This window comes from Stigmatopora argus, chromosome 22, assembly GCF_051989625.1.
Source record: "Stigmatopora argus isolate UIUO_Sarg chromosome 22, RoL_Sarg_1.0, whole genome shotgun sequence".
In the NCBI taxonomy this organism is placed as follows: Eukaryota; Metazoa; Chordata; class Actinopteri; order Syngnathiformes; family Syngnathidae; genus Stigmatopora; species Stigmatopora argus.
Window position 1 is genome coordinate 11,081,672 of NC_135408.1, and position 13,423 is coordinate 11,095,094.

General features: G+C 45.8%; 1 protein-coding gene across 2 annotated transcripts; it reads right to left on the minus strand.

The window, feature by feature from the left end:
* Positions 1–1,152: 1,152 nt before the first annotated feature.
* LOC144068033 (gap junction delta-2 protein-like) lies at positions 1,153–11,408 on the minus strand. Of its 2 annotated transcripts, XM_077592211.1 has the most exons (3): positions 10,245–11,408; positions 9,353–9,409; positions 1,153–2,241 (listed from the first exon to the last, which is right to left on the minus strand). In XM_077592211.1, exons 1-3 carry the CDS (start codon positions 10,313–10,315, stop codon positions 1,371–1,373), a joined length of 999 nt encoding a protein of 332 aa, XP_077448337.1. In that variant the 5' UTR covers positions 10,316–11,408; the 3' UTR covers positions 1,153–1,370. The 2 variants fall into 2 exon arrangements, with proteins under 2 accessions (XP_077448337.1, XP_077448338.1); XM_077592212.1 differs by lacking the exon at positions 9,353–9,409 and having other exon boundaries at positions 10,245–11,407.
* Between the last annotated feature and the right edge of the window lie 2,015 nt (positions 11,409–13,423).

Consider the following 13,423-nt stretch of genomic DNA (forward strand, 5'->3'; position numbering starts at 1 on the left):
GTGGCACTCAGCATCAGTGCACGCTTGTGTGTTTTGCGGACTCGCGTTGAGCTTAGCACAGCACCGAAATGTTGCCAAATGACTGGCGAGAGCAGCAAGGCGATGTCAGTGTGGTTGTAAGATCAAGTCTTTGTCACAAATGGATTTTCTTATACAGGGATAGCGTCGAGAAACAGCATTTTTGGTGTCCCATGACTATTTTGGACTATGTTGGATCCAAACCTGATCTCAGTTTTTTTTTTCATTTATTATTTAGCATTAAATCCCATTGGAAGGTTTGTATTGTCTCACTAAAAATTTTAGTATTGGAAGTGGTAATATGGTCATTTTTCTCTGTGGAATCCAAAACAGTTCCGTTTTTTTTTTTTTTTTTTAGAGCAGATCTGGTTCAGTGGTCACCAACAAAGGCAACCAATGAGTTGGCGTGTGCTTGCTTGATAAATAAAAAGAAAGAAAAATCAAATATTGATGAAGAGCTTTCAGGCCCTCGACCCGCTAACTACTAACCTGCAAATCCGCAAATAATTAATCAGCCCTGATAGGGAAAACAAGAAATCGGGCCGAAATACCTACAAGGTATCATTGTGATCCAGCCGCGAAAAACAAAGGGATAGATTTTAAAATATATATAGTACACACCCCCAACAACAACTTGATGACCATCCGCCTGTACGAGTCTGTTGTAATTGAGGAAAACTGAGATCAGGTTTGAATCTGGCACCCACAACCGAGTCGAAAAGGTTTTTTTGTGTGTCATACTCGGTGCTTTTATATCCCATAAAGGATTGTGTTTCATCATTTAAAAAAAAACTTTATGAAACACATGTCCACTGAGTGATCATGAGATGTATGAGTCTCTCTGAGAAGCATCTCCAATTCCATTTTCCAACTGGAGTGAGCAATTGGCCTTTTTTTCCCCCTCATTTTTTTTGCCTTAGCGCAAAGGGATTACAGTATTCGTGAGCTACAGCAAAGGCCAGTCGATGCATTTTCATTTTATATATTTACGCCTATTTCCTATTCTTAAATTGCCCATTTCTGTCCGTTGGGTGTTTTAAAGGCACCTAGCGTCACCTAGGCAGACTGGAACGCTCCGTGAGTTTTAGGGAGGAGCAAAACTCTTTCGGCGCCATTGCCGACGGGCCTCTCGCCGTCAATGGCGGCCCGCGAGTTAAGCAGCACCAAAGTCTGTGGCGGCGGGACCATTCGCCGTTGCCGCCGTTTTCCTCGGAAGTCCCGGTCGCATTCGGGCGCCGGTCTTTTGGCGCCCCTAGTCGTCGTCGGGGGTCCGGGTCCCGGGGAGAAAAGTTCTTCTTCTGGTCCCAAAAAATGGCCGCCCGTCCCGGAGCCCCCGGGCGGAGAAGCCTCCGTCAGACGTAGGCCGACTCACTGGACTGGGTCCTGCCCAGGTTGGGGCCTTGCGAGAGGTGGGAAACGTCCTTCTTGCGCACTTCGCAGATGGACTTCCTCCGGGCCTGCACGCCCCGCATGGCCGTCTTGATCTTCCTCCAGCCCAGGTGGTTGAGCTCGGCCAGGTTGAGCACCACGCAAATGCCGCTGACGGCGAACATGAAGACCAGGAAGACCGTCTTTTCCGTGGGGCGGGACACGTAGCACTCCACCTCCTTCACGCACGGGTAACGGTCGCACTCAAACATCCCCGGCACGTTGAAGCCGTAGAGGAAGTACTGGCCCGCCAGGAAGCCGATCTCCAGGGCGTTGCGGAAGACCACCTGGATGACGTAGAAGCGGGAGATCCCCTCCTGCCGCCGCACTTTGGAGCTCTTGTGCGTGGGCGGGAGACCCCGCGGCCCGTTGGGGATCTCCTTCACCTCTGGGCAGTCGTGGTCCTCCTTGCTGCTGTCCGGGTGCACCAGGATGCCGTTGATGTTGCGCGAGTGCAGCTTGCGGGCGTGGTGGTCGTGGTGGCGCCCGTGGTGTCCGTGGCCGTGACCGTGGTGGTCCATGTGCGGGTGCAGCAGGGAGTAGCTGCGGTCCCGAGCTTTGGCCGACTGGTGGACCGAGTAGGTGATGAAGCACAGGCTGGGCGTGCACACCAGGATGATCTGGAAGACCCAGTAGCGGATGTGGGAGATGGGGAAGGCCTTGTCGTAGCAGGCCTGGTTGCAACCGGGTTGCATGGTGTTGCAGATGAACATGATCTGCTCGTCTTCGTAGACCTTCTCGCCCACTATGCCCACGATCAGGATGCGGAAAATCACCACCACCGTCAGCAGGATCCTGCGGAACGGACACAGGGAAGGGGAGGTCAATGTCGAGTCTTTGGATCGCCGTCGAGGCCCGGGGGCGTCTTAACGCGGGACGACTGGGGGACTCGCGTTCCTAGTGGATTGCTGTCCGGGCTTTAAATACACAGTACATAGTTCATGGAAAATTTGAGTGCGTGTGGATCAAGGTTATTGTTGTTCCTGGAAATAAACATACAGCTTGGTGCTAGTCACAATGCAGTACGGGACTATTGCAGCCTTCTCTACTGCGCCAGCGCTCTGACAAACTACGACGTAGCATTCGTAAGAATGACCGTTGGGTTCATTTTCGACGTGAATAACTTTGGCTTTGCTTTGTAGTTGGAAATTAGTCACCGCCGCGTAAATGCATGCGAGCACCTTCATGCATATGTACGAGTTAGTGCTCAGCAGATGGGGTGAAAATGAAGGCCTATCATTTATTACAGCATACACACACACACAGACACACAAGTTCCTCAACACGAAAGCATTCCATTAAGAGAAGTGACTCATTCTCAACACTGGCATGAGTGCGTCTCGCTACACACGTGCTTGGAGAGTTTTCTGTTTGTCTTGCTAAACACTAAATCTCATCCACTGGGGTGGATCCAACTCGGCCACTGCAGAGGAGGAGCGGGCCTTCGGGATTCCAGCCTCGTCAGCTCTTTGGAATAAGCGGCCGCCGCCCGCTGCCAAAATGCAGTGGACGCGCACACTTCCTGTGAGAAGGAGCCAATTACTTAGCGCGCACTTGTTTCCAGGCAGCCAAACGGAACGCGGGGGAGATCGATGCCAGTCGGCCCCAGGTGGGACGAGCCCGCTATCCAGCAAACGCAATGATGAATGCGGACTAGAGGGGGGGGGGAGCTGGAAAGTGGGGGTGCTGCGGAACTGCGCTTTAAGTGAACCTCAACTTCTCTGAAAAGGCTGCGCCAAATCCGCGCTAAATGTCGAGCCCTCGCAGAGACCCGTCACCCCGCGAGAAGCTAGCGACGTAGAATCAATTATTCAAATTTCACAGAGGTTTTTCCCCCCGAGGGTTTTTGCTCGTTTGGATGTACTTCTTAAAGCAAAACCTCCCAATTGAAATTGCGGTTGCTCAAGAAATGCATATTCTTAGATGGTGTTGTCGTGGTTTTGCAAGATCATTCAGCTTTTAAAATCATCACCGTATTGGCTTTGTCTTTGGCGAGGGATTACGCTCTTGCCTCTGCTGGCCAGCACGATCATCAGCACATGGCAGATTGCTGCATTAGCACAATGCAACCAAGGAAGCTTATTTGCCAACATCAGTCTTTTTACAGAGTGCTGTGGCATACGTTGCACTGAAAATTTCACTTGACGTTCTTTGGACCCTCCTAGTCCAAATGCATTGGCCGTCTCGCACCGTCAATGGCGGCAAGTCAGCGAGCTTTTTGGGCCAAAAAGTACATCGACTCACATGAGATCTCATCGGCATTAATGTGGTTTGACATCCCTGCTTTAAATGCTCTGTCACTGGTGTGTTGGCTGAACTTACTGGCTTGGTTTTTCCCTCAGGGGGCTTCAGAACACACACACACACACACACACTCACACACACACACACACACACACACTCACACACACACACACACACACACACACACACATATTCGTAAGGCAGCTGCTACCACCAAGCCTCTAGGGACAACAATGACTTTAAAAAAAAAGAAAATACACACATATTCCCCTTTTCTACACACACGCAATATAAACATAGTCAAATTCTCTCCATTCATTTTCTGTATTTTGCAAATTGCCTTTCCCAAATGACCTTATTTATGCTATATCATGATTAACATTGAGTTAGACCTTGTTGTGGCCATTTTGGCTCAAGTCTAATGCTTGCTAGTTTTTGATCATAGCAGATGAGTAAATTGCGTCCGTCCACTAATACCTTGTCATGCTGGAGTTTTTTACCAATCTGTTACTTTGAGATATATTTCTTCCTCGAATAATCTCTGCAGTCAAGCCTAGGGTAAAAAGATTTAGCCCACCCGTACGCTGGTGATGTTAAGCTCCACCGATTGCCGTCACGAATAAATACTTTAGCGGGCAGAGAAATTAGGCGGCTTAACGATGGGTGTGAAGACGTTTCTATCCCACTGCCAATCATTCTCACGCTTTTCAAGCGCTTTAATGGTTTGGAAGATACGGCAGAAGGTCCAGCAAATGGCGTCGTCAACGAGGTGGTGCGCTTACGGCGGCAGGATGGCCGAGTGTGCTTAACATATTTTTACAGAGATGTGCAAATGGTTTATTAAGTGGGATGAACTGTGGGGGAATGTAATGATCTGTCTTGGTGTTCATTAGGGAAGCAGATTATTTCTGTCATTGGGAAACAAACCGACTGGAGAAATACACGAGCGCTCTTGAGCTTCGTGGAGCGTTTCTCTTTTTCCTGCATTTTTCTTTCACCCTTTCATATATACTATAATGATCTTTCCATCTTGCGTCTACTCCTGCCAGAAGAATTTTTTTTTTAAGGTTTCAAATGAATGAACTGCTCCATTTTTTGCTGACTGCATCAAAACGCCGTTGGTGAAAGCACCTCCCATCTTATTGCTTTCCACTGTTTGGAGAAACCACAACGATTTCGTCCCTGAAAATATGATCTCTGCTGATGTTTTGCTAGGTTTATAATTATCAAACCTTTATTCAAATTCCATAGTATTCATTTGACCAAAAACCTTGCCCCTATTTTGCACTGAAGTGGGGGTTTCGGTTTGATTTCTTTCTTGAAATGACCACAAAAAACATTGATTTGTTCAATTGAAAGTCGAGGCATTTTCGGAATAATTGTTTCTTTTCAAAGTTTTCTTTGCCAAAATGAGTCATGCACTCATTTAAACACAAATGCATAATTCTGCTAAAAATGCTTTTTTTTTTTTTGCAAATCGACTGACCTAAAAGATGACGATTTTGAGCCACGTTTTGTGGTTCGTTTGAATCGCTGCTTAAACAATCGACATATCTTTACAACCCCGATGTTGCGTGCGTGAGTGAGCTTTATTTCTAGCTGGAGTAAGATTGCTTTATCTTCTTTTTAATTCATCTTGCAAGGCTTAAATTGTTCATAAAGCCATTTTTTCCAATAAGTATGGACGCTACAGATTGCCCAAAGGATAATATAAATAACATATGCATAGCATAACATATTCTGTGTCTGTATTCTCACCCTCTTGCTGCCGTGACAGTGAAATTTCCCAAACACGGGATGAATTAAGTTATCTAATCTAATCTAATATCACCAAGAAATGCTTTTATCACATTATGGTCAATTTTAATAGATAATAAGAGTTTGGCCGTCAATGGCAGTGATATTTGCGATGTCATCCAAAAAAGGAGACTGCAAATCTGGGCCCGGTTCACTGCGACACGGCGGTGAAACATCGCACACGCTCTGAGAATTTAGGCGACCCATCAATACCTTGCTGGGATGAATAATATCCTGCAGTGAGTGAACGCTGAGCTCAGCTTTACCAGGAAAATCCGACATTAAACGGCCGAATCGATAGCAGTCAACGCCGCGCAAATAAACTAATGAGCACCCGCTGGAGTTGCGGGCAAATAGTGGGAATGAACTCAAGTCGGTAGAGAACGAAGGGATTGGAAATCTTATGTTGGATTGGACTTTTAGCGTGGAAGCTGATATGGGAAATATTTGGACAAGCAAGAGTGCTTGTGAAACTGAGATTATTTTGGGAGAGTTTGGGATGTCATAGCCAAGTAGGGTACCTCCCCCTGCTGGATAACTTGACCTATTTAGGCTAAAATCAAGCTGGAATACAAATATCCAATGCAGCAGGACACCATTTAAAGAGGCCATGCCTTTCTTTTAAAAAGACAAAAGTTTGGGAGAAATGCTAATAGGCTGATATCAATGTATGGATTGGTTAAGCCATGATCGATGGAATTGGTCGTCTTATGTAGATTGTTTTTTTTGCAATAGTTTCTATTCAAATTCGTGAAATGCGAAAAAATGCTTTGTATTTTCTTTTTATTGCTTTGGGTGATATGTAGCTCATTTTGTTACTGTCACTTTGTGACAAAGTTTACGTCAAAGTTGACGAAGCCATGATGCTATCACTCATTGTTTTGCTGAATATCGTTTTGATATACGTTTCTTCTTGACTTGGGTTTTTACCCTTTCATCATTCATATTTTTTTCAGTTAGATTTTTGGTTAAATTCCTAAACACACTTGAATCATACGTCATTACGGGTGAACCTACATTTCATGTTCTTTTTAATTTTTTAAATTATTTTTTTGTATTTGAAAAGCGCAAGTCTCTGCATATATTTTTTTTAAAGAAAAACAAATGTTTGTAATGATCTGGAACAAATGTGTCTTTGCGGACGAGCGTTAACGAACGACCTGGTTGATTTGAAGCTGCTGTTTATTCAGCCAACGCTGCATTGCTGTGTCTGCATAGACGCTGAGTGAATATTGCATGTAATTGCTCCTCAAATAGAAGCGCACTTCCAAATTCTGTGCAGAGGAATGAGAAAATCAAAAGCCCCTCCCTCATTTAGCAGTGCCGGAAAGACAGCAATTGTTGAGGTTGTTTTGCCCCAACGTCTTCTTTTGTCTTGCTTCCATCTGGCCAGATTTGGGATTTTATCTTGCCGGGCTTCTTATCCTCTTCCATTATCTTGGCCTCTTTTCCCGCTCCACTTGTTTTTAGCTGGCGGCATGGCAAAGGACAGCGAGACGCATTCGCTTCCTTGCACTTTACCTGCCAGGTGTACTTTCGGATTTGTGGACGCAACCCTAAGGCTTGGTGATTTTACACTCGTGCACCCCCGAGGTCTCCGAAAATTCGGAGCGCAGCGAGGCGGAATCATAACTTTAACTTTTCAAGAAAATGTACTCTTTATATATATTCAGTGTGTACCGAGGGCAATTGAAAAGACCTTTTTGGAATGAACATGAGCAATAATGATGCAATGGCCTGAACATCTGAATGTCCTTCACATCTATTTGGTTTGCATCTCTTTTGGACATTGTTATACTTTCTCTCAGATTGTTGTTGTGTGTTTTGCCCCTTTACACCATTTATCAATATTTACACACAGATTAGTCAAATGAACTCTAAGACTCAAGCAAATATTGTTTGATGTTAGCATAAGTTCTTATTATAAATAGGTGTAGTCGTCTTGTTGTTATTAAGTGGGTGGACTCTGTGAAAATATTTATTAGGTATGAAAGTATATTGTAACCGTTAAGTGCTCTGTTATTATTTATTATGAAAAAAATAGATATTTCATTTTCATGTTGTTCAATAATTAATAATTATGACATGAAATGTATAATTGCCCAATTTTTAGAAATGTTAGTTCCTAAAATGGCTGCCAACTATTGTCATGAGTTTGGCAAAAAAAAGACATTTTCCATGACAAAAACTACACATTTCAATGCACTTTAAAGCTGCAATTAACTTTAATTGTAGTATCACCTCAATTTTTGATGACAGAGGTATTTTTTATTTTTTTTGCATTGCAATTGCGATTACATTCCTCCGTCGATCACGAAAATATTTGCCAATAGGAGACCCGCTTTGAAAAGGATAATCCACGTCACTTTGTGTCATGAGTCACGTTATGCAAAAGCCACCTGCAGTTCCTCTGAGGCATCGAAACAAAATCCAATCCACGCTTCCCCAAGACTATAATTAAAGCCACAGTGCTTTCTATCGCAACTTTAATTACCCAACTAATTCCATAGCATAGTCTATCTCAAAGTCTGCAATTAAAAAAAAGACATACTCATTAGCACTCGGAGCAGACACGTCTGCTGGTGCGATGCCATTTTCTCATAGAAAAGCCAACACTCATACAAGGTGACGGACATGCAAAGGAGAACTATTAACCAATGGGAGACGAGGATGCCACGTCATTTCAACGACAAGTGCAGACATGCGATTTATTTCTACGTAGTTTCAGGCGATACATACTATGGCTGCCGCCATTGAGCACTCGCCGCATGCTCCGGCCACACTGGGTGAAAATACAAATGACTCCTGACCACACCCAACTGGAGCTGGGTTGGCTGTGGTCAGGGGTGCGACAGAATTGAACCTTTCAACCCACAGAGGTCAGTGCATCAATTTGGACTCCATACACCGCTGAGGGTGCGGAGTGGCTCCAATCTAGGAGGCACCTGGACATCTTCAGATTGTGCCAGAGGGTCAACAGCATTCTCCAACTTGCCGGGAAAGCCCAGAAATAGAATCCCGATGGCATACCTGTCAACCTCTGCCGATAACTGCCCTTATAAATGATTATGATTCCCCTTACAAACCCCCCAAAAACCTTACAAACACCGTACGAGTCGTACGGTGTTTGTAAGGTTTTGGGGGGTTTGTAAGGGGAATCATAATCATTTATAAGGGCAGTTATCGGCAGAGGTTGACAGGTATGCGATGGATTTCCTGACCATGCAAAATACATGCTTAATGTCGGGGATTTAAAAAAAACAAAGGTTCGGCATCTACTCTAGCTACGCCAAAGCGATAGCGACGACGATTAGATCTGTATAAACAAGCAGGGATCGCAATCGGAGGGGAACCAGAACACGTTTGGATGTTTGTTTCCGTTTTGCTTTAACATTTAACCTTGTTTGTGAAATTTGGGGTTATTAAGATCATGGGTTATCATTAAAAAAACACAACCAAAACAAGTATACTTATAGGACGATTCTAAATTGAGCCAGAAAAGCTTCTTGGCTGATTATGATAGTGACTCGGGGAACCATTTTAATGTTCTTCCAGTGAAGTACATGATCAACAGATAGCTTAATTAAGCACAGGACAGGGAGCCATTTACATCGTTAGCATATTCATGATGACTTTTGTAAGCAGGCAAATTGAGAGTTGCCTCCAGGCCTCTGAAAAACTACAGGTGGCTTTCTTGTCTATACGGTTGACTTTGCATTTCAATTTTTTATTTTTTTTTGACCACTCGGGGTGGAAAGACTCATTTGAAAAGAAAAAACACACCAAAAAAAAACAGTCACAACAATTAGCAGTTAGCTTAGCAAGTAGCCATGGCTGACATGTTAGCAAACAGTTGGCTACTTACAAATCCAGTAGAAACAGAGCAACACGGACATCCCTTTGGTCTCCTTTTTCCGGCCACCTGTTGAACGCAATTCCAATATTCACCAATTTTAGCGCCGATGCTCTCTTTTAGCGCTAGAATACTGTCGTTCACGTCTTAAAATATATCCTCAGCCAGGCCAGAGTTAACGCTGAATATGTGTTGTGGTATTTAGTGGCAATTTTACATTAAAAAAAACACCCATTAACAAGAGTCTGCGTCCAATCTGTTTTGATTGGCGTATCGCCATCAATGCATCAGAGATGATGAAGGCTGGATTTCTTTTTTTTGTTAATGCGAGATACCAATCGAACTCTCAAGGTGAGGTCTTTGCGGATAAGAAAAAAACACAGGTGTCTTCTATATTCACACTCTTACGCCATTCTGGCCCATCGGTATAAACATTATCCTATCAATGGCGAGGCCGGTAGGCTGTATCAATAGCGAGGCCGGCTGGATCAACTCTAAGAACCCCGTAAAGCATTCTATTGATTGCGTGTGATTTAGTTAAGTGTTCAGTGAGGACATAAGAGCCATGGTGAGTTTGGAGGACAGCAATTTAAAATGAGATTGTAGGAGTGTAACAGAACGCAGATCCGCATCGATATATCCGTTAGTTAAACAGTAACCAACGGAAATCCCGGGGAGACAAAATATCCAACAACGTTGTCATCCGCAAAAGAAAGTCGAAAATTGTCAACAGAAAAAAACCTTCAAATTGCTCGGTTAGGATTTGACAACAATTGTGTAAGTGAGGTTGCATCGACTCGATTGAATCCGATGGCGGTAGACTTTGTGATATCGGCAAAAAAAAAAACGATCTGTATCGTTCCATCAGGAAATTGTTGACGTCCAAACAAATAGTTTTTCTTACCTGCCAATCATGGTGGAGTGCTGCTGGACGGCTGCCTCCAGCAGCCTCTCCAGGATGGTCCATTCCCCCATGGTGAAGAGTTGGGACGATCAGGCCGGCAAACTGCGAACTGAGAGGTGACCTTTCTTCCTTTCGGAGCGGTCACCGGCACCGCGAGCCTGGCTTTGCGTGGCACCAGCCCCCTTTTTGACCTCTACACCCGGCCTTGGGCGATGTGGTGCTTCCTCCGGGCCAGTGGGGAAGAGGTGCTGATCTGCTCGCCTCCCCTGCCTCCCCCGCCTCCCCCCCCTTGGCTCTTTCTCTTTCCCTGTGCAACGATGCCTGTCCTCCTCCCCCGCCGCACTACAGCATATGCTATAGCTCAGTGTTTGACAGGCATGATCAGCCTCTCCTCTCGGGCAGTCCACCTCCGGGGGCCTCTCCTTTTCCCCGATCCGGCCAGTCTACCTCCAGCGCGCCGCTCCCAGCACTCGAGCCGGTCCCCCTACCTCCGGCGCCCGTCCCCGCATGGTCTTCGCTCGGTCTCCTACGCTACGCTCACCTCCAGACACGTTTGGCCGATCCCGAGCGGCTCACCTCGACTCACGGATGCGCAAAGGAAGGCTCCGGCGCCGGATGGAGAGCAGAGACTCCGGCGCTGGACTAAAAAAAACCCTCCCGTCTTTCCCACTTCCTACTGAGGGCTGCGGAGCCGCAGCGGCGCGGGCAGCTCCCGTCTGCCGAATGTCATTTGACGACTGGAGGAATGGTCTCTCCGAGCGCTACCGGGACCGGCAAAAGACGGCAGGCGTAGACACGCGTGTACACATGAGCGCGCCGCCACCGAGCCCTTGGGTCATAAATCAGCGGCGCGTAGTCAGGCTCCGCAGACCTCCCGTCCTGCCCCGTCCCGCCTCGTCTCCCCCTCTGCTAATTTGAGCGCACTCCAGTGCCGAGAGTCACGTTTGCTGCAGAGAGCTGTGTCCCGTCGTCGAGCCTATTCCTGGCCTCCATCATCTGGTGTCCCGCTAGCCTTCTTTACTCACGTTTGCGTGGCTCTTCCCCGACTAGATCTGCTGGCAGCCCTCCGTCCCCATCTCTGCGTTCCCTCTCCACCTCCGCTCGCTTCTCCTGCATGGAATCGTTCTATCTCTGTCACATTGTGAGCGTGCAACACCCCCCACCTCCCACTGGCCTCCCCTCTCTCTCCCTCTCTCTCTCTCTCTCTGGCACTCTCCCCTCCCTCCATCCCTCCTTCTCTCCCTCCCTCCCTTGTAAATGTGCTTACTCTCATCACAGCTTTACTTATGCTTGCAAGAATGCCTCCTTCTGGCCACAAACGAGGGATCTCACGCTGCATTATGTCTCATCATCACTGCAATCCTTTTGTTCCAAAGGCTTTCTCATCTGACTTCTCGCGACGACGAGACGTCAACTTTTCCCCGACGCCTTCCCCTCATTCCTTCTCCTATCATTTGACCCTATGTTCTTCATTGCGTTCACTGCTGCTCCCCTCCTCCTCTTTCATCACATCCCACGTCCTCCCCGTGCCTCTGAGGAGACACGAGTGCGGTATTGCACTTTGCCGTGACATTGAAAGCTGCATTCATTAGATTTATATTAAGGCGGTGTGGCGATGGGAAGGTCTCCCCCCGTCGCGATAACGTGAAGGCGGGGGTGCGTCATTGGTATGCTCATGAACAGTAGGAAGCTTGCTCTACAAATCCATATTTCTCTGAATGTGGGGCTGACTTTTTCAATTATTATTGTTAGGTCATGACGGCTGATTTTCCATCATTCCAACCCTGATCTCGTTTTTTTTTCAGGCAGGTCAACTTTTTTTTAACCTTTTTGATCCTCACTTTCTCACATACAAAAGAATGACTGGACTTAAAATGTATGCTTGTTTTATATATAGAAAACACTGCAATGTATATCCAAGGATATGGCTACTGTTATGTAACACATGAGGATAGGTGGGAAAAAGACTGCAATTTTTGGAATCAGCAAAGCAATTTTAGTGTTTAACAGCATTGAACTCAACATTTTTTTTTCAAATAAAGCCCCAGTGTAATAATAGTAAATGGAAAAAAGACAGCGGTGAAGTCAGAGATCTGATGACCGAACCGAGTTTCACATCGTTTTTATTTCCCTACTCACGCTTCCTTGTACATTCTGAACAATCCGTTTTCACAGATCCCGATTTTTTTTTTGCTGAAGTGCCGCAACCGGCCAATTCTGCAAAGTCAACAAACCTCCAAAGGTGCAAGTGAAAAAAAAGAAATATTGGATCGAGGAGAGAGTGAAAGACAAATTTGTCAGTTCAGCATCTTGGGGTCGTTCCCGTACCAAGGACATTTGCCAGAGTTGTGGAGAACAGCGATGGGGAGGCGGCCAGTGAAGAGGGGGGGATGGATGGCTCTATTTTGGCGAGCTGGGGGCCTTTAAATCCCTGCAGGACAGAGATTTTCACTGCATTGCACGTGAGCGCCCAAGTCGCAGGTGGGTCTGTCTTCAATGACCTACAGCTCAAGTCTACTTAAAATCCCTAACATTATGTTCACACTCAGCAGCAGCCAGGTAAATCATATTTTATTGTGATGGGTAATGTTCCGAGAACCTTCCTTTTTTTTGGTGCCGTGTGAAAGAGATTCCGTGAAAAACTGGGCCAGGCTTTCACATTATAGAAATCCAATTATTTGGCATACCTGGTGCAGTTCAAGGTCACGTTATGTTTGCTGGTTGCCAAACAAAGCCACCACGTGTCGCCGTGTGTACACTGCGGTTAGCAATTTATTCACTGAGGTTTGTTGGAGGCCATTAAATTATCCTCACGAGATTAATGGATGAATCATCGCATCAATGATGATGATTGGTCACTTTAACATCTCGGCTTTGTCGGATGGGATTTGGTATTATGCTTTCTTTCAGTTTTGATTTGAAAAGACATCACTGTGGAGTAATAAAGGTTGGTAAATGACTCTAAAATTGGCACGCAGTCAGCGCATGTCGGGATAGTTTTACAGGAGCACAAATTATAGCTTTCAAAATGACTGTTAATCAACAGTTCTCTTAGATAGATTCAATAAAAGCAGACTACTATAAAGCTCTTGACAGGAGGGTTTATGGCAGGGCTGTTGTGTAAAACTGCATTCATTTGGTCGCAATCTGGGGATGTCAGGTAAAATATAATGACAATA

Excerpts from the sequence above, each read along its gene's own strand:
- LOC144068033 (XM_077592211.1), bottom strand. The coding sequence starts at position 10,315 with ATGGGGGAATGGACCATCCTGGAGAGGCTGCTGGAGGCAGCCGTCCAG. Across the intron at positions 9,410-10,244 it reads CACTCCACCATGATTGGCAG|GTGGCCGGAAAAAGGAGACC; the intron begins GTAAGAAAAACT and ends TGCGTTCAACAG. Across the intron at positions 2,242-9,352 it reads GCTCTGTTTCTACTGGATTT|GATCCTGCTGACGGTGGTGG; the intron begins GTAAGTAGCCAA and ends TCCGTTCCGCAG.